Below are 24,097 nucleotides of genomic sequence, written 5' to 3' on the forward strand. Positions count from 1 at the left end.
ATCTTACAAAAAACTTATAATGTATTAGATTAATCATCCTTGTTTTTACAGTATGTAGTCACGTATCTATAAGAAATTAAACATTAAAATAAAATTCAAACAAACAACAAATTAAAGGGTATTCATTAATTGGTTAAAGTTACCATAAAATAGTTTAAGTTATGCTCAAACGGACCGTTTTACAATAAAATTAATGTATACAAGACTTTTTCCGATTTATATAGTCTCGGCTCATTTACGTCTTCTTTTTCACTAACCCTGCTTGTATAGATATTTTTGTTTATTTTTACGGGGATTAAGAATGAAAAATGAAATTTAATGAAGTTTTTAAAATATGTATATATCATATAAAAATTATATAAATAATTTTTTATGGGACGAAATAAATGTTTTAATAATTGAATATATAAATTGACTCATTTTTAGGAGTGAGAATTCCCTTACTCCCCCCCCCCCCCCACCCCAACACTTCTAGAGTGCTTGGCTCGTTAAATCGGGTTAGAAGGACCTGTGAGAGGATTCTGATCCGATAAGACATTTCGCCTTATCAACGAAAATTAAAAAAAAAAAAACCTAGTAGGAATAAAGGATGGAATACCAACTTTAGATAAGAAGCGTGTAAGGGAATAGGAGAATAAGGAGATGAAAGATGAAACAAAGTAAGGCAAGTAAGTCTATTCAAAAAAAAAAAAAAAAGTAAGGTAAGTAAGGTGTGTGGGGGAGGAGGGTGGTCAAAAAACAAGTAGCGTAGATGGTTGTTTTTTTTTTTTGGTGAACATAATTGGTTGCTTATTTTTTTTTTTTTGAAAAAATAATTGGTTGCTTATTGCTTTAGGTCATTTTTTTTTTCATGCAATTGTAATGTGAAGATTCAGAAGAAGAGAATCAAAGTTGGGGCGTAGTAGCTGGAGTGCGAGAAGGATTTCAAATTTCAAACTACTTGACTATTACAAGGGACTTTCTATCCCCCCAAAAGTACTATCAAGAGGATTATACGACTGTACCGATCACACATTTATATTCAGTAGGGTTTTGCCACTTGATCAAATTTGCCAGTTCGAAGAGAGTGAGGGATAGCTCAAGTGGTTAGAGTTTCCCTCCCGATTTCAAAAAATCTTGGGATCGATTCTCACCCCTGCCCTTGTGGCTCTCTAAACACCAAAAAAAAAAAAAAACAAAAAAAAAAATAAAATTGCCAGTTCGAAAAAAAAAAAAAAAAAAAAACCAGCAGCTTACAGTCAACAGCCAGATCTATACCAAAATTTTGGAATCAACTGTAACTCCATATTCTCGGGGAAGTATACTGCCAGAAACAACTCGAAATTTCATATACAAAAACACTACATGAGTGACAGAGACTCAAATATGTACATCTTTTATTTCGGATGCAAAAAGAATATTTTCCCAACTAAAAAACAATCTGGGAAAAGAATCTGAACAGAAAATTGTAATTAACCGCCACAAGGCAAATAAGAGAAAACAGAATGAATTTCCTCTCTACAAAATATAGCCGCGGAATAGACTAACTCCATCTATGAAGAAAAAAGAGCTTCCAAATATTCATCAATGTAGGCTAAACAAGGCCAGTGATCTGTTCTAATTCGTACCAGTGTGGAAAAATCAGATACTTCCATCCGAAAGAGAAGATGAAAACGGGGAGGTAAAAATATCAACACTTGAAAGCATCCCATGTTTGTCTTACCAATGTTGATCTTACCATCTTCGTTATCCAAGTATGTGAGATATAGTGGACCACCAGCAGACTTTGCAACTGAGTTATTTCCATCAGCAGAATCTGACGACTTATCCATCCACGCAACATCCTGGATTAAGCCCCCATCCTTCACAATCTCCACAAGAGATTCGCCAATCACACCAACAACAAAGGGAGCTAAATATCTTTCCACAATACGAACTGCAAATATTGAAGGAACTTCGAGGAGTTTGACAGATTGTGTTCCATGGATTGCTGCAAATCCCTTCCCGCCTTTAAGTGAAAATGTCTCCCGGCCAGCACTGGAAGAGGTACCACATACTTCCCACAAAGCATTAAAAAGGCGGGAGTAATATTCAGGAACTGCACCTTCCAGTATTTCAGATGGGGCAGCAGCCTTGAGAAACATGTCCTCAATTCCAACTGAGACCCCCTGAAGCTTGCCATGTATAAGCTGACCATTTTCTGCATTTGCATCAATGGAAACATCAACAAGACCTGGCACAGGTTCTCGTGGTTCCAATTCAATGGTAACTGGTGACTTAGAGACTGACTTTTCACTAGAGGGGATTCCAGCAGGGACTATGTCCAGTGACTCTTTCTTCCGGGGACTCACAAAAGTTGATTCACCAAGAAGAAATGGGATATGATATGATGGTATAGAACCATAAGCAGCAGAGGACGAGAACTTGAGAACTATTCCATACATTGCAGGCAGTGCATCTAATTCATTAGCAACCTCCCCTGTTGAATCTGATCCCCATATGCGGTTGAAATGATCAGATCTAAACCTCAAAGAACAGGGAATTCTAATCTTGATCCCTGACATGTGCCTGGGATCAGGAATACATGAAAAATGCTTCCTCAATATATCCAAAGTCCCTGAAATTTTGGAATCCATAACTCGTAGAGGTTCTTGAGGTTGATCTAATCTTTTATTGTCAGGGGAAAAGTCGGTAGCTTTATAGTCACTGGAATCTTTATCATTCAACTGTGATTCACTATCCTTGATGCCATCCACATAGCCATTCTTGTCAACGTCATAATCAATAGCTGGTAAAGACAATGACCAAGATTGCTTCACAAGCAGTGGTATCATCCGCTCAAGATGGATGTAAGATGAAATACTTCTGGATTTCTTAAGATCCTCAGAAAACCGAGGAGATTGAACATTAAATGTAGAACTTGCATGAGGTGATGGTGAGATGCCAACCAATTGATCCCCAAGGTTCAGCATATGCTTGAGTTTTTTTCCAGGTATGCATATCAACATTCGTAGGTAAATCCTACAAATCACAGAACAGATAAATTAATATTCCCTAAGGTGAAAGAGAGCATGAAGAAGATTCTAAAGCCGTAACCTTTATCACATAAACATAATTTTGTGTCTGCTGAACAAAAATGAATCACAATTTAAAGGCACATAGAAGGCCCAAATATAAGCCCAATGATTTTTTTTTTTCCTCAGATAACTTTGTTTATAAAAAATACCCCCCTAAAATATAGAGGGCTACATCCCACATGCCCTAGTTTGTAAACTTTGTATGGAAATGCATATAAATTACTATCTCCAGAATTGAAGAATCATAGAACATGAAAGCAGAAAGCTGAGAATCTATATGTTATTGATATGGAGTGCAGAAAGTAAAGTGGGACACTACAGGGATGACAATATAAGATTCATGACAGTACCTTGCATTGTCACGAACCTCCAGATCAGGAAAATACAGAGTTGTAAATGCAAGAAGTCGAGAGAGTCCCATAAACAAACGGGAACTATGGTGGTGCAAAAGCATTGTTCGGCAAATGCCAAGGACTTTGCTTCCTTGGGACCAGTATTTCACTTCAGTATCTGGACCGTGCTTCTCAACAAGAAAAATTGTGAACTTCGTAAGCAACTCCAGCAATCTTTGAGGAGGTACTGAATCATTTTTCCCAATTCTATCAAAAATCAGGAAATAAGAAGAAAATCGATAGTTTATGACAATCTTAGGAAGTAGGTGCTCATCAATGATCTGAAGCAGCTTCTCCCCAAGGTAGCAGTGCTTTTTACAGCTCAATAATCGATCAATCAAAGTAACAACCACAGGAACCAACTTTTGGAAGTCTGATAGCAACTTCACCAACATTGTCTGCAATGCACAAATGAAAATTGTGGCTGTAAACCATAAGATAAACTTAACAAAATAGAAATTTGTGGCTATAAACCATAAGATAAACTTTACAAAGTAGAAAGCTTCACTATCCATGTTTTGTCCATAGAGGATGGAGACAACAACTGTATCAACACTGAAAAGCAAGGCAGATCTTGTGAGAATAACCCTTACTCTTACCGCCCCTCCCACCCCCCCGCCCAAAAAAAAAACCCTCTTTTTCCGCTGTAAGTAAATCTCAATATAGGGACGAAGAGAAATGGGGGAAAATTAAATTAATCAGGGAAAACACTGAAACACACAATAAATATAAATGATGGATTTGATGGACAGAACCCACTCCTCATTATAACAGAGAAATTTTTTCTTGTGTTTTATATCTCTTAATGCCTATTTGTCTAGTGGATTTCAGATATAAGCCTAGAGAGAAGCTTGCCCTTGACTCAAGCAGCTCTTTAAAAATACTTTTGAGTATTAAACACGGATACCTTAAGCTGTTTCGTTATTTCAAATAAGATAGCTACTCAATAAAATGGCTATCATATAAAGGATAAGTATCACTTATACCAAATATTATAGATAAAATTTTCATTTGTTCTAATCATTGGTGAGTGTTATTGTTCTTGCTTACGGCCAGGAACATGAAACTATGATGGGCAGTAAATTACTTGAGCCAGACCCATCCTTCAAGGTTTCTAGATGAAAACAACTTTGCAGAAAAGAAAAATGCCAAGTAGCAAATTATGGAGTTCTGAAAAAAAAAAAAAACTGAAAAAAAGAAAGAAAGAAAGACATGCACACAGAAAATACAAATAATTACTAGCAAAATGGCCATAACAAATTGTTGGTTGATTGTGTTTCTCCAAGAAACTTTGCAGTCTAGGAATTCAAATTTATACTTAATCATGATACAACTCCTTTCCTATGTATTGAAATGAACAAAAGTAAAAAACAGAAGAAAAAACTTATGTTTCTTAAAGTACAATTGGCTAGTCAACATAATGTAATCATACAAGGAATAAAGGAGAAGAAAAAATAATTAAATATTTCTAAATCTCAACTAGAGGAGAGTAGATGATACTGACTAATCGATGCTTCCTTTCCAAGTCATTGAATCTCTTAAAATCATTTTTTGATGTCTTCTATTAAAGTATTAATTTGGTATATATAGAGTGTCGTTGGTGAAATATTATACACAAACTTAACAGAGTAGCTAGCTCTGAAGCCACATACACAGATTCTGTTCAATGCATACTATTTCATATTGATACTACCTCCGTTTTTCTTATTCAGTATTAAAAGTCCCAAATTTACCCCCCACCCCATAAAGGTGAACTGTGTGGGTACTTTCACTTTGGGGGGGGGGGGGGGGGGGGGGGGGGGGGGGGAGAATGAAAACGGAAAGCATGAAGAACTTCGGAAAACAGAGGTAATAATTAATTCAGAATCAGAGTCACCTCCAAAAATAAAGTTACAAAACTTACAAATGTTTCTTGCAATTACATTTGTTTCAAATTAAGATACTTTTAGCAAAACTCGTGCAAATATGAACAAGCAAACACAATAAAAAAAATTATAAAAAAAAAAAAAAAAAAAAAAAAAAAAAGTCTTTGACTGCCATTTGTGTAGAGCTGTCAATTCGGGTAAACGGGTCGAGTAATAGTGGGTCAGGTCAACTCGGGTCGGGTCAATTTAGATTAATTCCATAACCTATGCGGGTCGGGTTTGGGTTAGGTCATGCTTGATTCGGGTTTAAGTAGAGTTAATAACAAGTCGGGTGAACAATAGGTCGGGTTTAATTCGGGTTTTCACGGGTTAAAACGGGATAGAATAATTCTCGGGTTCGAGTCGGGTTCGGTTCAAGTCAATAATTTGTGGGTTAGAATCAGGTCAGGTCATTCTCGAGTTTGAGTCGGGTTCGGTTCAAGTCAATAATTTGAGGATTATAATCAGGTCGGGTCATTTTCAAGTCGGGTCATTCTAGGATTCAAGTCGGGTTCGGTTCAAGTCAATAATTTGCTGGTTATAATAAGGTTGACACATTTCCAAGTCGGGTCACTCTCGGATTCAAGTTGGGTTATGTTCAAGTCAATAATTTGCAGATTACAATCAGGTCGGGTCATTTCCAAGTCAGGTCATATTCGGGTTCAACTAACTATAAATTGATAATTATCATTTTTATCAAGCTAATTATTTCTTTGACTATAATATATATGGCAATATACTAGGGAACTATAGTCTATAATTTAGGAAGATAATTATCTCCTTTGACCATACAACAAATATATACTATATTTAACTCTTAAATTTGAGGATGATCCTCCTTTCTTTTGCTGGCGTGGACCGACTTGGTCTCCCAAGACAAAATGCTTTGATTAATAATAAAAATGCTTTTATCAACAATAATAAGGTGGTCTAAATTGCATTTAAGGTGATTTGCAATCACGTCAGGAACAATGGTTGTCGGATCAATAACAAGTCATGTTAATTTCGAGTCGGGTTAGTAACACATCGGGTTGAATTTTTGGATAAGGTAAGTAATAGGTATGGTAAAATTCGGGTCGGGTCAATAACAGGTAGAATTTGGGTCAGGTCAATAACAAGTCGGGTTTATTTCGGATCAGGTTTGTAACATGTTGGGTTAAATTCGGGTCAGGTTAGGAACGGGTCAGGTTGAATAAGTCAGGTTCGTAACAAGTCGGGTTTAATTCGGGTTTTGACGGATTAAAACGGGTTTGGGTCAATTTCGGTTCAAGTCGGGTTCGGTGCAAGTTAATTAAATTGGCCGTTGTAAACCTGTAAATTGGCCATTTAAAAGCAAACTGAATGATTCCACACACCCAATTGGACTCCCGAAGGGTATTAGGGGACCATGGTAAACATTTCGGCAAATTTTATTTTTGGGCGAAAAAAAGTCAAAAAATTCCGAAATTGAAGGCTAATATCCACGTTTTTTGAGAAATTTTGGAGGTTTCGGGGCCGATGTCGAAAAGTCTTGAAATTCTATGGGATACATCTCGGGGTCATATAATGTCGTTTGGAACCATATATGATCATTATTTGTTGTCATAAATGTTCATGATAGGTTTGAATTAATGAAATTTGTGCAAGTTGTAAACCTGTAATTTGGACATTTAAAGGCAAATTGGATGGTTCTACCCACCCAATTGGACTCCCAGAGGGTATTAGGGACCATGGTAAACATTTCGGCAATTTTTATTCCCGGGCGAAAAAAATAAAAAAAATTCAAAATTGAAGGCTAATATCCACGCTTTTTGAGAAATTTTGGAGGTTTTGGGGCCCGGTGTAGAAAAGTATTTATATTTTAGGGGATACATCTCGGGGTCATATGATGTCGTTTGAAACCATATATGATCATTATATGTTGTCATAAATGTTCGTAAGATGCTTGAGTTGATGAAATCCGTGCAAGTTATAAACCAGTAATTAAATTGGCCATTTAAAGGCAAATTGGATGGTTCCACCAACCCAATTGGACTCCCAAAGGATATTAGGGACCATGGAAAACATTTTCGATAATTTTTATTTACAAGTGTTGACACCGAAATTTTGTTAATTATTAGGTGTCAGATATATGTAAATAAGGAGATAATGTCAGAAAAATAAGATATTTATCTTCAGGATCTCTCGTAGAATATATGATTATTATCTTGTAAACTACTCTACGACTCTCTATATAAAGAGGGTCGAATCTAGGGTTTAATTAGGCTCAAATGGAATAAGTCAAAAAGACCCCATGCTCAGATGGAATAAGTCACAAAGACCCCATCTCCTCCCTACTACCAAATATTGTAGGTACATAATATGGATTAAGCCGACAAGGCCCCGTGCAATAAACAAATATCAAAACCCAGGCCCTTTGGAGAGAGGAATCAAGAGATTTACAAGAGTTGTAACCCAAAAATTATCAATAAAATAATTATTCCCGTATATTTTTCTACCTCTTTAATTATGTATTGCAGGTTTGAATTTTTATGGTTTACAAATTGGCACGCTCGGTGGGACAACTTTCTCTCTTCATCTCCGCTCTCCAAATTTCAAAACTCGTAGATTTGATAAGGGCATGCCAAATTTGCTTTCAAATTCTACAATAAAATTTCGAGACCAAGTTGCATCCAATATCAAATCTCCACAACGAGTCTCGAGAGGGCATTTGTTGACACCGAAATTTTGTTAATTATTAGGTGTCAGATATATGTAATAAGGAGATAATATAAAAAAAAATAAGATATTTATCTTCAAGATCTCGTAGAATATATGATTATTATCTTGTAAACTACTCTACGACTCTCTATATAAAGAGGGTCGAATCTAGAGTTTAATTAGGCTAAGAAGGGACAAGTCACAAAGACCCATCTCCTTCCTACTACCAAACATTGTGGTCAATAGTATGGAATAAGCCGACAAGGCCCCGTACTACAAACAAATATTAAAACCCTAGCCCTTTGGAGAGAGGAATTAAGAGATCTACGAGAGTTGTAACCCACAAATTATCAATAAAATCATTGTTCCCGTATATTTTTCTACCTCCTTAATTATGTAAAGCAGCTTTGAATTTTTACGGTTTACAACGGACGAAGAAAAGTAAAAAAATTCCAAAATTGAAGGCTAATATCCACGTTTTGAGAAATTTTGGAGGTTTCGTGACCCGGTGTCGAAATGACTTGAGATTTTAGGGAATATATCTTGGGGTCATATAATGTCGTTTGGAACCATTTATGATCATTATTTGTTGTCATAAATGTTCATGGTATGCTTGAGTTAATGAAATCGGTGCAAGTTGTAAACTGGTAAATTGGCCGTTTAAAGGCAAATTAGATGGTTCCACTCACCCAATTGGACTCCGGGGGGGTATTAGTGACCATTGTAAACATTTCGGTAATTTTTATTTCCGTGCGAAAAAAAGTCAAAAAATTCCAAAATTGAAAGCTAATACCCACGCTTTTTTAGAAATTTTGGAGGTTTTGGGCCCGGTGTCGAAAAGTCTTGAAACTCTATGGGATACATGCATACATCTCGGGGTCATATAATGTAGTTTGGAACCATATATGATCATTATTTGTTGTCATAAATGTTCATGGTAGGCTTGAATTAATGAAATCGGTGTAAGTTGTAAACCGATAAATTGGTCGCTTAAAGGGAAATAGGATGGTTCAACCCACCCAATTGGACTCCCGGAGGGTATTTTGGACCATGGTAAACATTTGGCAATTTTTATATCTGGGCGAAAAACAGTCAAAAAATTCAACATTGAAGGCTAATATCCACGCTTTTTGAGAAATGTTGAATGTTTCGGGAAGCATTGAGATTTTAGGGAATACATCTCGGGATCATATTATGCCGTTTGGATCCATATATGATCATTATATGTTGTCATAAATGTTCGTGGTAGGCTTGAATTAATGAAATCGGTGCAAGTTGTAAACCGGTAAATTGGTCGTTTAAAAGCAAATTGGATCCGGCCAATTGGACTTCCGGAGGGTATTAGGGACCATGGTAAACATTTCAGCAATTTTTATTTCCGGGTGAAAAAAAAAGTCAAAAAATTCCAAAATTGAAGGCTAATATCCACGTTTTTTTAGATATTTGGAGGTTTCGAGTAGAGCTGTCAATTCTGGTAAACGGGTCGGGTTTGGTTCGGTAAGAGTGGGTCGGGTCAATTTGGATTAATTCCATAACCTATGCGGGTCGGGTTTGGGTTGGGTCATGCTTGAGTCGGGTCACGTTGGGTAATACTTTCTATCGGGTTTGGGTCGGGTTAATAACAAGTCGGGTTACATTCGGGTCGGGTGAACAATAGGTCGGGTTTAATTCGGGTTTTCACGGGTTGAAACGGGTTAGGGTAATTCTCGGGTTCGAGTCGAGTTCGGTTCAAGGTAATAATTTGCAGATTAGAATCAGGTCGGGTCATTTTCGGGTTTGAGTTGGGTTGGTTCAAGTCAATAATTTGTGAGTTATAATTAGGTCGGGTCATTCTTGGGTTCAAGTTGGGTTCGATTCAAGTCAATAATTTGCGGGTTATAATCAGGTTGGGTCATTTCCAAGTCGGGTCATTCTCGGAGTCAAGTCGGGTTATGTTCAAGTTAATAATTTGTAGGTTACAATCACGTGGGGTCATTTCCAAGTCAGGTCATATTCGAGTTCAACTAATTATAAATAAATAATTATCATTTTTATCAAGCTAATTATTTCCTTTGACTATAATATATATGGCAATATACAAGGGAACTATAGTTTATAATTTAGGAAGATAATTATCTCCTTTGACCATACAACAAATATATACTATATTTAACCCTTAAATTTGAGGATGTTGCTCCTTCCTTTTGCTGGCTTGCACCGACTTGGTCTCCCAAGACAAAATGCTTTGATTAACAACAATAAGGTAGTCTAAATTGCATTAAAGGTGATTTGAAATCGGGTTGGGAACAATTTGGGTTTAATTTAGGTCGAGTCAATAACAAGTCGTGTTGATTTCGAGTCGGGTTAGTAACAGATCAAATTGAATTTGTAGGTCGGGTTAATAATAGGTTTGGTAAAATTCGGGTCGGGTTGAATTTGAGTTAGGTCAATAACAAGTTGGGTTGATTTCGGGTCGGGTTTGTAACATGTTGGGTTAAATTCGGGTCGGGTTAGGAACCGCTCGGGTTGAATTCAATTCAGGTTAGGTTAGTAACAAGTCGGGTTAAATTCGGGTTAAAACGAGTTTGGGTCAATTTCAATTCAAGTCGGGTTCGATTCAGGTTAATAATTTACGGGTTACATTTGGGTCGGGTCATCTCCAGATCAGTTCATGTTCGAGTTCGGGTCTCACATACTCGGGTCAACTCGAGTCTAAGATTGGTTTCAGGTCGGGTCAACTTTTGACAGCTCTACTTGTGTGTGACAATGTAGTAGTGTCTGTACATGGGCCTATGCCTTTTTTTTTTTTTTTTTTTTTACTTTCTTTCTTTTACTTTCTGTCTTTTACTTTTTTGTTCCCTATTTTGAGATAAATAATAAAGATCTAAACTAGAAGGGACACCAAGGACGTGTCAACTGTCAAGCACTAAAGCCCAGTAGAAACATAGAGTAACATGCCTCCAATAAACTTAAAGCTTACAAGCCTGTATACCCACCCAAACAAAAAATTTCTATAAACAATTCACAAATACCTGATTTATAAATAACATGAATTATCACTTGCAACATGACGAAAGGATGGTAAATGCTTATGCTGAAGCACGTGACTCCAACAGTCCAACTATACAAAATACTGTAATATATTACTTCCAAATTCAAATGCTCAATAGGAGTAGGAATTTCACCTAAAATATCACCAATTTCCTCCTTCCTACAGTCAACTGAACTACCTTCCAGAATTCTGCAATCCGCTTGTCCTTTAACTTTCTCTTCCAAGCAACTAGACCACTAGAGCATCTTACACCTTAAACCAAGTATGGATGTTGAATAAGGTTCTTATCAAGAAAATTAACATACAGTATGCAATTTTAGTTGAACCCCCACAGGCACTTATTGAACAACCAATGAAAGTACAAAGGGGTCAAATCTGCATTCCTCTCCCTCCACCACTTAATAAGTAAAGAATGGGCGAATGGCACTATGCGAACATTGCACATGGCCAGCATAGAATTCCAAAATCCAAATAACTCCTAAAATTGCTACATGTTAATATTTCTATGATACTAACTCTAACCATTTGTTTGGAAAAGCAAAGTGGAAGGGAAAGGGAAGGGAGGGAAGGAGAAGAAAGAGGAGGGAGAAAATAAGGTTACATTTTCCCTCCAAATCTTTCCAACATTGGAAGGATTAAAAAGGGAGGGAAAATGAAACCTTCTGTTTCCTTTCCCTTCCCTTCCCTCCTACCAAATGTTTCCAAACAATGGAGGATGGATCCCTTCTTTTCTCTTCTCTTCATTTCCATCCAGTTTTCTCAATCCAAACAAAGTGTAAATCTTTGCTCACATACAGCTCCTACACCTCCATCTTTCTCATTAGTTTGCATCTAAAGACTCTTCAATTCAGCACCAGAAGACTGATTACGCTCCAAGGGTTATCTCCTAGATCCCTCAAACTAGCACAGCCTAGCTATTTTTTTTGTATCCAAATCCCAATATTTAAAAGCCCTCGATACAACATGATTTCCGTATTTATCTATCCACCCACAAAGCCATAACCTTATTAATTTAACTTCTACACATGTCTGCCTTATATATGAGGAGTCAACATAATCAACCATTCACTTTGGATAAAACCTTAATGAAGTTCAAGAAATCCACCAAGAAAGGATAGAATCCAATAAAAGCTAGTATAAAAAGTAAATATTGGAGAAGCTAGCATACTGGACCATATGATACGTGAAGACATAACTAAAAAAAAGAGAACAAACAAAAGATGTCACTAAGATTGCACCAATTTCTTGAGATTTCCACTATTGTCACAATGTCACCACAGACCCCTCGAAGATAGTCAATATGGAAATCATTCTATAAGAAGGGTTTGGAAACACAGTTTAATTAGTACTAGATCTCTATGCACAAGATGAGTGCCTCACATTTCAAAAAACATGTATGGCAGCTCGTTATATCAGAACTAAGGGTGTTTTAGGTATTATAGGTGGACAACAAACTCCTCAAGAATTGGCTTATATAATATAATAGAGATCATTAGCAGTATGTTGACATGATTCACTCTATTAGTCATAGAGTGAATTGTTCATTTGTTGAAAGGTGACATTCTTCAAACATAAGATGCATGCTATTTTGTATGAATTAAATACTTGAATATAAGATGGCATACGGAGTAAAAGTTCAATATAACAAAAATGACCGCCTAAAACACAAGCATCTGGACACTGGACCAGTAAATTATTCTTAACCTAACCATGACAATCATGCCATGCATTTTGCATGCTTTCTTATCACCTGCGTGGACTGGAGGTCCCCTCAAATTATTGAATTACAAGCACTACCATTTTTTTTTTAATCGAAGAGTTCTCTAATTCTAATACGATGATTACTTCCAAAATATTGAAAGATTGATACAGTATTCAGCTAACAAAACAAGGAAGAGTAAATGACACTAAATTGAGCATGTACCTGTATACCACAGAAGATTGCAGACTCCATGATATCTTTGCTGGCAGATGGATTAGCATTGGAATGAGTTGATCCACCAATCAAGAATTTTTGCAAGGTCCTGAAAGCAACTGCTGTCTCCGTGCTCCAAGGTGGCAGCCATTTAAATCCTGATACACAGACTAGACCGTCCTCAAAGTACTTCATCACATATTTCCCTGAAAACTCATCCTGGCTCACAGATGAATCAATGATGACAGAGCAAAATGCAATCAAATCCAGCTTCAATGACTTCAATGCAAGTGCATCATATACATTCGGGTAGAAATGTGAGCTCATCCCAACAACTAACTTCCTTTTCCCAACATCTTTTTCAGACACCAACTCGACAAAACCTAACAACCAATGAAGAACCAGTAACCGAAACACCAAAGGCTGCTGTCCCACCTTGGCAATCAACACCAGCCGCTTACATATCTCAGCCTCGTCCCCATCAAACGCATCCAAAAACCGTTTACAAAGCATCAAAACAACATGCCAAAGCAAGGGATCATAGTTATAAAGCAACCCAGTGAACTGAACCTTCAACAAAGAATTATGAAGCTCCAAACCAACTGCCAATGGCATCACCATAGACATGAACTCCACCATCCCACAACAAGTCAAAACCTGGGAATTCTCCAACAAAAACGACATCACCCGCTTCAACTCCTTCTCATTCGAACCCGACAATTCAACCCCAAAATGCATACCCTCCACATTATCCTCCCCATTATAGGCAGTCACCCATTGCGGAACATTAAAAGGAACTAAAGGAACAGCAGTACGAAAAATCGAAGCAACATTCAATTTACAAACAACAATGTCATGAATTACCTCTAAAAGCAATAAAAGATAACTCTGAGAAGCATGAGTTCGTTCATTCTGACAAAGCCCCCATAAATGCCCCACAATTTCTGCCAACAAACACGGAAATTCTCTCTCCAATTCCCTCAAACATTCACAAGCAATTGCCCTCGTTTGCCGATCAACCCCATGATTCGGCCGATTAATAATCGTCAATAGAATCGCAACCAACACCTCAATTTGAGTCATAAAAACCCTAACCCTAATTGAACAAATTGTCATCACAATCGAAGTAACAGAAACAAGCATCTGCTCCTTAAGCGAGTAATTGATCGAAACCCCATCAATTGGGGATTGAATTACAACTTTAAGGGCATCAATCAATCTCGAAAGAACTTGTTCTTCATCATCAGAAACAAAAATTTGATCGGCGAATTCGTCGAGGAAGATGAGAAGATGGAGTTTGAGGGAAAGAGGGAAATCCTTCTTGAGAAGAGAAGAGAGAGAAAAATCGAGGAGAGAGAGTGAGGAGATTGAAGAAGACCATCGATGAGAATTTCCATGGTGAAAGTCGTCGATGAGAGACTCCCATTCTTGAGCTGTGAGATGGGTTTTCTTCGAAGGGAGCTTCTCCATTGAAGGTGGATTAATGGAAGATGATATTGACTATTGAAGAGCTGAATCCGCCATGAAAGTGGTGGTTTTGAGCTTCGTAGACTGAGCTGGTTCTTACAGTTTTTGGGAGATGACAAAGATTTTTATCCGGTGTGAATGTGTGATTTCTCCCTCCAAAATGATACTCACTCCTTCCGTTTATTTAGTTGACACGTTCCATTTAGACACACGTGTTAAATCAATACTAATATAATAAAATAATCCAATACGTTCCATTTAGACACACATGTTAAATCAATACTAATATACTAAAATAATCCTCAATCTTATCCCCAAATACACGTGTCGTGTTTCTATTAGAAAATTTCCTGCCAAAACCTTTTTTTTCTTTTTTTTTTGTTTATAAAAACTAAGAACATAGGTGATTAAAAAAAAATATGCAATCCAAAAATAGAGCAATAATAACAACTTAAATAAATATATTTTTTTTTGGTATATTCCCTTAAATCTTTAATCGTTACCATATAAAATGTATTATTCGTTTTCTACTTTAAACAAGAATTTTAACTCAGTTTCAAATTCATAAGATGTAAAAAAAAAAAAAAAAAAAAAAAAAAAAATTAGAGATAAGTACTATATACATTACTATATCTAATCTATAATAATTTGATTATAGTAATTTATAAAAATAATTTTTTCTTGTGAATATCCGAGCAACGCTCAGGCAAAGAATTAGTTAATAATCTATGATACACCCGGTTGCACCATGTCCATGGTACATTCGGAAAAAATATTAGGCAATTTTTCATGTGCGAAAAAAAAATATTATAGACATTTATAAAGAACGCGAGCATAATATTCTTTGAGTTTGATCATTATATTATTTGAGTTTGAAATATACGTTCTTTACATTATATTGTATGTACACAAAAAAAATAAAATAAAAAATTTTAAAAAAATTAAATTCAACTATCTAAATAACCAAACTAACAAATTTCAATTCTTTTTGAATAGCCATAGAGGAACAAGTTAAACAAGATTGAATTATCTATTTAAAAACTAGCAAATTTCAAACCAATATCAATATAACTCACAAAAGGTGCTATATATAAATGTACTTCATACTATCATAAATACAGAAATTTGTAAAATTTCTTCATTTTTTCTAGTTTAGTCTTACTATTGTCAAACCATGAATTTTAATATAGCAAAAGAAAGATACTAGTGTTTGACTAGAGTTAAGTATAATACAAGGACCTCACTTGTAATACCCATATATTTTATGATTTAATAAAAGATAAATTTGAGTTGTACTTTTTATTTGATAAATTTGTTAAACTATTAAATCCTACTTTTAGTTGGAATGTTTATATGATAAACTAGATGAAGCCCTTGCGATGTACGGTTTGTTTAAATTTTATTTTTAAAAAATTTATAAATATATTTATGTGCTAAAATTTCTTATATATTTAGATAAAATTCCTAATATCAAAAGATAATATTTTATATTTAATTAATTTAAACTGGAAAACCTCATTCGCCAATTTTGCTTACGTGTCATTTAAATTATTTAATTCTAAAAGAAATTAATAATCTCGTATTTAATTGGCTACCACTAAAATTGTTTATCTTACGTGGCGCGCTAAAAAAAATTAAATCCTATATGGCTCTCTAAAAACTCGGGAAAAAACTCCCCTTTATATATATATACTTATGAAGCCCGTGCGATGCACGGTTTGTTAGTATTTTTTTTTTAAAGAAAAAAAATCATATATATGTGATTAAAATTGTTATTATATTAGTTTTAAAATATTAGATAAAATTCCTAATTTCCTAAAAAAAAAAAAAAAAAAAAAAAAATCCTAACCTCAAAAGATAATATTTTGTACTTAATTAATTTAAACTTTAAAATCTCATTCGCCAATTTTGCTTATGTGGTATTTGACTTATTTAATTGTAAAAGAAATTAATAATTTCTTATTTAATTGGCTACCACTTAAATTTATAATCCTACATGGCGCGCTAAGAAAATTAAATCCTACGTGGCTCTCTAAAAACTTGGGGAAAAACTCCCCTTTATATATACTAGTTTTGTGCCCCGTGCGATGCCCGGGTTGTTTATTGAATTATAAAATAAATTTTTTAATCTTTATACGATTTGCTAGATTGTGGAGTATATTATTTTAACCGATTAGTATATATATTATAAATGCATGTTTTACGCTTTGAACTGTTTCCTTTGCCCAAAAAAATATTATGATACAAAAAATAATTTATTAATTTTTAAGAATTATAATCTAATAATTTTTTTAATAAAATTATAATTGATTTTGTACATTTGAAATATTGGTATTTTATCAAAAATAAAACTAATTTTATCCTAAAATTTTATCCAAATAGAATTCTAAATTAACTTTTTTATTTATCTTATGAGGTCTATTTAAATCTATCCAACGTGGTGCGACACTTGGAAAAGAGTTAGAACGTCAAGTGTCGCAACCTCGTGACCGGGCTAAAAGTTTAGCTTCATATATTAAACTAATTTTATCCTAAAATTCTATCCAAATAAAATTCTAAATTAACTTTTTTATTTATCTTATGAGGTCTATTTAAATCTATCTAACGTGGCGCGACACTTGGCGTTGACACTTGGCGAAAAGTTAGAACGCCAAGTGTCGCAGCTTCGTGACATGGCTAAAAGTTTAGCTTTATATATTAGTTATATGATATGATATATTAGATTAGATTTTTATATGTATATATAAATATTTAACGTTATTAAAAATAAATAAATTAATTAATTAAAAAAAAAAAAAAAAGGCTGCCGTTTTCTTTTATTACTATGCGTAAGTTTCATAAACCAAACCCATCTTTATCCTTATTCATATATGGTTTATGCTTTGATTCCTTTTATTCACCCATATTTTTGGAAAGCATTTATGGAAAACATTTATTTTGCTAATACTTTCAATTTGGTTCACAAAGTTTAGTTGTGCAATCAAGTACTTTGATCTACAAGGTAATCACACGAAATCTTCTTGGAGTTGGCTTTGTTATAATTCGTCTTATTATGTGTAGGTTTATATAATGTTTATTCATATGATCAATTATTGCACGTATTGTTAATATGTTGTGATATATGATTTAATTGTCATATTATTGATTATATTGATTGTGTTATAATTTGAAGGTTTTAATGTTGTTGTTCTAGGGAGTATTGTTTGAGGTTTTAGGGTTGTTAAGGCAGAGTATAATTTTTGGGTTGTGAGTTAATTATCTTTGGGTGCTAGTATTATTACCTTAAGAGTTGAGATATTTATGAATCGAATTGTTATATGATTTGGGACATGTGCCAATATTGAGATATTATAAATTAATTTGTGAATGGTTATTTGATCGATGTATGAGATCAAAAGGTTGAGAATGATTATTTTGTTCTTGGTTTAAGGTTCAGCGTTATATAACTTAGTCCTTGGCTTGTTGGTAAGAGGGTAATAATCAAGAGTTAAGAATGAGGTACAATCTTTATTATTTATTTTTCTATGGTCCCCTACAGTGGGAATTGGCCCGTATGTGGTCTGGTTCAAGGTGTTTTCTAGTTATTGGGAGTATTCAAGTTTTTATACTTGTTGGTTTTATTCGAATTACCCATGTCCAAGGCTAAGTACAGAACAACGAGCATGGCACACTTATGGGTTATATGAGTTGATTGAGTAAAGGTTCGTATTATTATTCGAGGTTTAGTTGTTAAAGGTTATTTTCATAGTACAATGTGTAATGTAGTTTCGAACTACATTGTTTAATTGATATATTAATGTTAATTATTATATTATACTCTATATACTCTGATATGTGATGATTACTCAGCTTTTTGCTGACGTGTGTTACTTTGTTGTGCTAATTGTGTTTGCGGCCATGTCTTTTTCTTATGGTGGCCCTGCGACGATCTATTTTGGAATTTGTCCTTAATGGTGAGCAGTCAAGTTTGTCTAAACAGGTTGATCAAGTGGTTGTAGCTAAAGGAGCTCAAGTGTTTCGATTAGTTTGTTATAACGAGTTTATAAAGTTTTATAAATAGCTCACCTAGTTTATTGGGTTGTAATTATTGGGATTTTGTAAGCCTTAACACTTGACAGGTTGTCGAGTGTGGTGGTAATACCTCTGATTAAGTGTATGCTTCCGCTATTTTATTCAAAGGTTGTTTATTTTTCCTTTAATTCTTATTTATTATTAGTTAGTAAATCGAAGGTGTTACATCACTTTTCTATTTTTTCACCTTTAAGGACCTATGGTTAATTTTCAGGCCACTTAACTCATCTGAGCTCCGCCCAAAAAAACTTTCAATCGACAAATGTCAGGTCCTTTGACCATTCATTAAAAAAAAAAAAAATCAATCCCTTGTTAGAGTTGTAACATTTTTTCTAAAATAAATTTAAAAGGATAACTACTACTCCATAGTCTGTACCATGTTTCATCCCTAACCCCTCGTCTGTTGCCGGTGGACCTTGCCGCTGCCGTTATCCGCCAAGTAAAAGTGTAAAACACCTTTTCAACTCCACCTAACTTCATCCATGAAAGAAACCCACGAACTCTAATTTGTTTTGGCCTAATATTCAGTATTCACTTCAATTACCCACTGCCAGTCTGCCACCCAAAACATCACCCCAACTCCCACCAATAGATTGCAAGTGAAAATATCAACATCCCCCAATTCTCTCTCCTCTAATATCCCCACTCCACCATCTTCTATTTCATCCATGAGCTGATGGAGCCAACAATCCCAACACCACCTTAAAATTAAATCAATTGAAATATCTATATATACCACTATTTCTGCTTCAGCCACAACTAACTCCTTTTGTTTCTGTCGGAAAGTCACAGCAAATAAAACAAAGTACGGGAATTTCCTACCTTATTTTCTCTTTTGAATAAAAGGAAAGGTGCAGGGGAGAGAGGAGAGAGGAGAGAGGAGAGAAAAGTAATTAAGTTTACTGGTTTTCCAAAAAAAATATTGTACACGTCATCATTTTGCAAACCAGGCACCAGGACCCACATTTAACTATACTTGGGTTTAAGCTGGTTAATTTTTATCAGAAAAGTGATTTGAGGTCATTAAAGGTGAAAAAAAAAGTGGGAGAAAAAAATAGAAAAGTGAGATCCTTGTATTATACTTAAGGAGTAAAGGGGTTTTAATAACTTTAAAAACAAAAATTTAAATTCAACAAACTAATTGCAGTTCATTAAAAATAATTTTAGTTATGAATAGATACAATATTAAACATAAGAAAAAGACCTACGAAAATGATCAAGAGTTGCCTTCTTAGTCAAGCTAAGACAACTCCATGATAACTGTGGCATGGTAGAAATATTGTGTAATGTTTAAGTTACAACAAGTGAATTTTTATAGGAAAAATTCATACCATTAATCCCAACTATTGGATGTCTTCTCATATTAATCCCAACTATGGGTTATTCTAGAATAATCCCAACTATGGGAGGTGTCTTCTAGAATTGATTTGTGACCTGTTTTAACTTATTAAACCGGTTGTTTGTATGAGGTGGCATATTGTGATTGGCTTATACCTTTTTTTTTAAAAAAACACAATCTGCAATAATATATCTTACAAAAAAAAAATCGACCCTGTCCTTCTTAAATTATTGAGTTCAGGGAAGAAGACAGAAAGAGAAGAGCTTACATTGTTGATTGAACATGACAGCAATGAGAAAAATTCCAATACAACAACATACAACTACTGTACAACCTATCTATACTACTTATATAAACTATCATTGTCGTTTATGATTTTTCATTATATAAATTATTGTTGTTTGTCCATTGATTTTAAATGAAAAAACACAACAATCTAAATTATACGAAGTGCAGCACCCTGCTGAGGCAGCCACTGCCCAGGAGGAGGTTGATGGGCAGCAGCTAGGCGAGGCTGCCACTGCTCAGACCCAGCAGTCCGAGAACGCCACAGCTCCTCACCATCATGAAACCACGGCACAACAGCTACAAACTGACATGGGTCGGGGATTTCGAGAAAAATACCCCTCGGTTTTACTTCGCGATTATGTTACTCACTCGGTTTTTGCTAAAAGTCCGTCTCCGTCTTCCAATCAGTCTTCAGGTACTCCGTATCCTTTAGCACATTATATACATTGTGACAAATTTTCTGTGAATTATCGGAAGTTTATTTCAGTTGTTGTTCAAACTAAAGATCCGACAAATTTCAAAGAAGCTATGAAATATGAAGGTTGGCGCAAGTCCACGAGTGAAGAAATTCAAGCTTTAGAGAACAATGGTACTTGGACTTTGAAGCCTCTTCCCCCGGGTAAAAAGGCTCTAGGAAGTCAATGGGTCTATAAGACCAAGTTTCTTTCTAATGGTGAAGTTGAGCGCCTCAAATCTCGTTTGGTGGTATATGGGAACCATCAGAAAGAAGGTGTAGATTATGATGAGACATTTGCTCCGGTTGCTAAGATGACAACGGTTCATACTGTTCTTGCTATTGCGGCCGCCAAGAATTGGGAAATTCACCAAATGGATGTTCACAATGCTTTTCTTCATGGCGACTTAGATGAAGAAGTCTACATGAAACTTCCGCCTGGTTTTCAGAGTTCGGATCCTTCATTGGTTTGCAGATTGAGGAAGTCACTCTATGGTTTGAAGCAAGCTCCTAGATGTTGGCTTGCTAAACTTACCACGACCTTAAAACAGTATGGTTTCAAACAATCTTACTCTGATTATTCTTTTATTCACTCATACTACTCGTGATACTCAGATTACAGTTTTAGTGTATGTTGATCACTACAAGAAAAATCACTTTTCGTAGCGATTATTTCGTAGCGATTGTTCATTCGCTACAATATGCAAGTATGTTTGTGAAATAATTAAGGATGTCGTATCATTTTTACAATCTCCATGGTTTTCCCATATAAAATCGATACGGAAAGCATAATAATACATATACACAGTATTTTTACACATTTATATAATTTTGAGAAATCGTATCATTTACAATCGCCACTAAATCCTAAAAATCGATACGAAAAGCCTTTTTAACACTAGATATATAAATATTGTTTGACAAAGAATACATAAAATATGTCATAACTTATTGGTGAAACATTTAATATAAGAGTTTGAGGTTGCATGTTCGAATCTTGTAAAGATCATACGCATGTTTTTTTTTATTTTTTTGAAGAAAATGAGTTGAACATTTATAGCGATCGTAATCGCTACAATAATCACCACGATTGGATGTAGTTTTTTGTATCGATTATTGAGGCCAACCCAAACGATATTGAAAACCACTACTAAAGGCTAAGGCAACGGGGGATATTGTATCGAATGACCATTCGTTGGGAAAGCTTTTTGTTGCAATTACAATCGATACTAAAGGTTAAAATAATCGTTACGAAAAGGTTATTTTCTTGTAGTGGATGATTTGATTATTTCTGGGAACGATTCCGCTGCATTGACTGTTTTTAAGGTCTATTTGTGTGACTGTTTTAAGATGAAGGATCTAGGTCCTTTGAAATATTTTTTGGGGATTGAAGTGGCTCGTAGCTCTGCAGGTTTATTCTTATGTCAGCGAAAATATACTCTGGATATTATTTCTGAGACAGGTTTATTAGGCGCGAAGCCTAGTGGTTTTCCCATGGAGCAAAACCACAAATTGGGTTTGGCCACAGGCGCATTTCTTTCTGATCCAGAGTCTTACAGACGGCTTGTTGGTCGTCTGATTTATCTCACTGTCACACGCCCTGAATTGGCGTATTCGGTTCATATTTTGTCTCAGTTTATGCAGCAACCTCGTAGTGAACACTGGGATGCCGCAATGAGGGTGGTTCGATACTTGAAAGGGACTCCCGGACAAGGTATTTTATTGAGCTCTGATACCATGACAAATTAGAGAGAAAGAGAGAATATAATAGCTTTTGTATTGCTTGATCATTATTCATCCATAAGTAGATTATTTATACAAAACCTAAACATAAGATAGGAAACAATCTTCCTAAAAGATATACTTTAATAATATCTTAACATATAATAAACCTAAATATATTATTCTCCTAATAAGATCAATACGGAAAATATATCACACATATATTTTCCGATATTATCTCTAACATTAATGAAGAGGAGAGAAATTAGGGGCAAGATGAAGTAAGGGAATGAAAATGCAATGGAAATATGAGGGATCAGAGGAGCTGAACTTGATCGGTGCGTGTTGAGTAAAAGTAGTAATATGGCAATACGCTGATCAGTGGTGTAGATATGGTGTGCGGTAGGGGTGAGCGTAGCAGGGTACCCTTTAAAAATATCAGGACCCGGAACCGGAACCTGTTGCAACAGGTTCCTAAAAATAGGAACCGGGACCGGAACCTGTTGCAACAGGTTCATAAGAATTGAGAACCGGAACCGAAACCTGCAGGTTCCGGTTCCTAAACAGGGTACCCTGTCTGTCAAAGTAAGTTTAATAGTTACTTGATAAATTGTGACAATTTTTTTTTTTTAAAATAGATGATCACAATAAACGCTTACAACTTTAGTATAGTACTTCAAATATAACAAACCAACACTAATTGTCTAGAATTTTTAATACCATATAGGTTCCGGTTTCATGTACCCTATAGGAAACCTGTACTAACAGGGTACCCTATAGGTTCTAGATCCAAAATTTTATTACCCGGAACCGAAACCTGTTGCAATAGGTTCCTAATTTTATTACTCGGAACCGGAACCTGATCAACAAGTTCCAGGTTTGGAACCTGCGATTCCGAACAGGTTCCGGTTCCATATCAGGGTACCCTGAATTTTTGCTCACCCCTAGTGTGCGGTGTTTTGTGGCTAACAAAGAAAGCGATAAATGGTGGTTATTTGTTCAAAGCACCCACCGAAAGGAAAGAATGGGAAGGTCGTGATCGCAGCCAAGGTCGACAGTGGTCAACAATGGCATTAAGAGGAGAGAGCAGCAAAGGAGACATTGAGCCAATAAGGGCAAGCAAAAAAATGGTGCACATACGTAGGTGGCTGGGTGGTGGAGGGGAGCAAAATAGGAGTGGTGGACCGGTGGTTATGGAGCTGGGCAAGGGGAGGAGAGAGAGTGATGTTTAAAATAAAAAATATAAAAAAAACTTTACCTGCTTAACCGGTTACAAGTCATACCGGATAATTTTTGGAAGACACTCTTCATAGTTGGGATTATTCTATAATAATCCATAGTTGGGATTAATTTGGGAAGACTATCAATAGTTGGGATTAATCATGTGAATTTTTCCATTTTTATACCATGTTATTATATGCTATTTTTGAAGTAATACTTGTACGCATCATCCTTTGTTATTACTTGTCCTTTGATTCAACAAAGATTTACTCGATTTCGGGCGAACAATCATTTAACAGTAGAAGGATAATGGAAAACGATAACTAAACAGAAGATCAATAGTCAACATAAGAGTGAGTTTTAAATTGATTATATATCTTTGAAATACATTAAATCTTATCTATAATTTTGTTATCATATCGATATAATTATTTCGATAATATAATTATAAATTATTACCTTCCATAATGGTAGTAATATATTTTCTCTTTTTTTATAATATTTTTGTATCCGCAATTTTATCATACTTGAAATAAGTTGTAATTTAAAAAGAGAAAG

At 35.1% G+C, this 24,097-nt stretch overlaps 1 protein-coding gene across 1 annotated transcript; it reads right to left on the reverse strand.

Annotated features, from left to right (window-relative positions):
• Positions 1-1,232: 1,232 nt before the first annotated feature.
• Positions 1,233-14,583, reverse strand: LOC145558223 (uncharacterized). The gene is made up of 3 exons (XM_081619381.1): positions 12,987-14,583; positions 3,407-3,846; positions 1,233-3,000 (listed from the first exon to the last, which is right to left on the reverse strand). Exons 1-3 carry the CDS (start codon positions 14,445-14,447, stop codon positions 1,533-1,535), a joined length of 3,369 nt encoding a protein of 1,122 aa, XP_081475507.1. The 5' UTR covers positions 14,448-14,583; the 3' UTR covers positions 1,233-1,532.
• Between the last annotated feature and the right edge of the window lie 9,514 nt (positions 14,584-24,097).

The sequence above is a fragment of the Chenopodium album genome, chromosome 9 (genome assembly GCF_948465745.1).
Source record: "Chenopodium album chromosome 9, dcCheAlbu1.1, whole genome shotgun sequence".
NCBI classification, from domain to species: domain Eukaryota; kingdom Viridiplantae; phylum Streptophyta; class Magnoliopsida; order Caryophyllales; family Amaranthaceae; genus Chenopodium; species Chenopodium album.

What these genes read in the sequence shown, in the direction of transcription:
- LOC145558223 (XM_081619381.1), bottom strand. Translation starts at nt 14,447, where the DNA reads ATGGAGAAGCTCCCTTCGAAGAAAACCCATCTCACAGCTCAAGAATGG. An exon ending in CAATCTTCTGTGGTATACAG is followed by an intron (nt 3,847 to 12,986) that starts GTACATGCTCAA and finishes TGTGCATTGCAG; the next exon opens with ACAATGTTGGTGAAGTTGCT. An exon ending in GAGGTTCGTGACAATGCAAG is followed by an intron (nt 3,001 to 3,406) that starts GTACTGTCATGA and finishes TGTGATTTGTAG; the next exon opens with GATTTACCTACGAATGTTGA.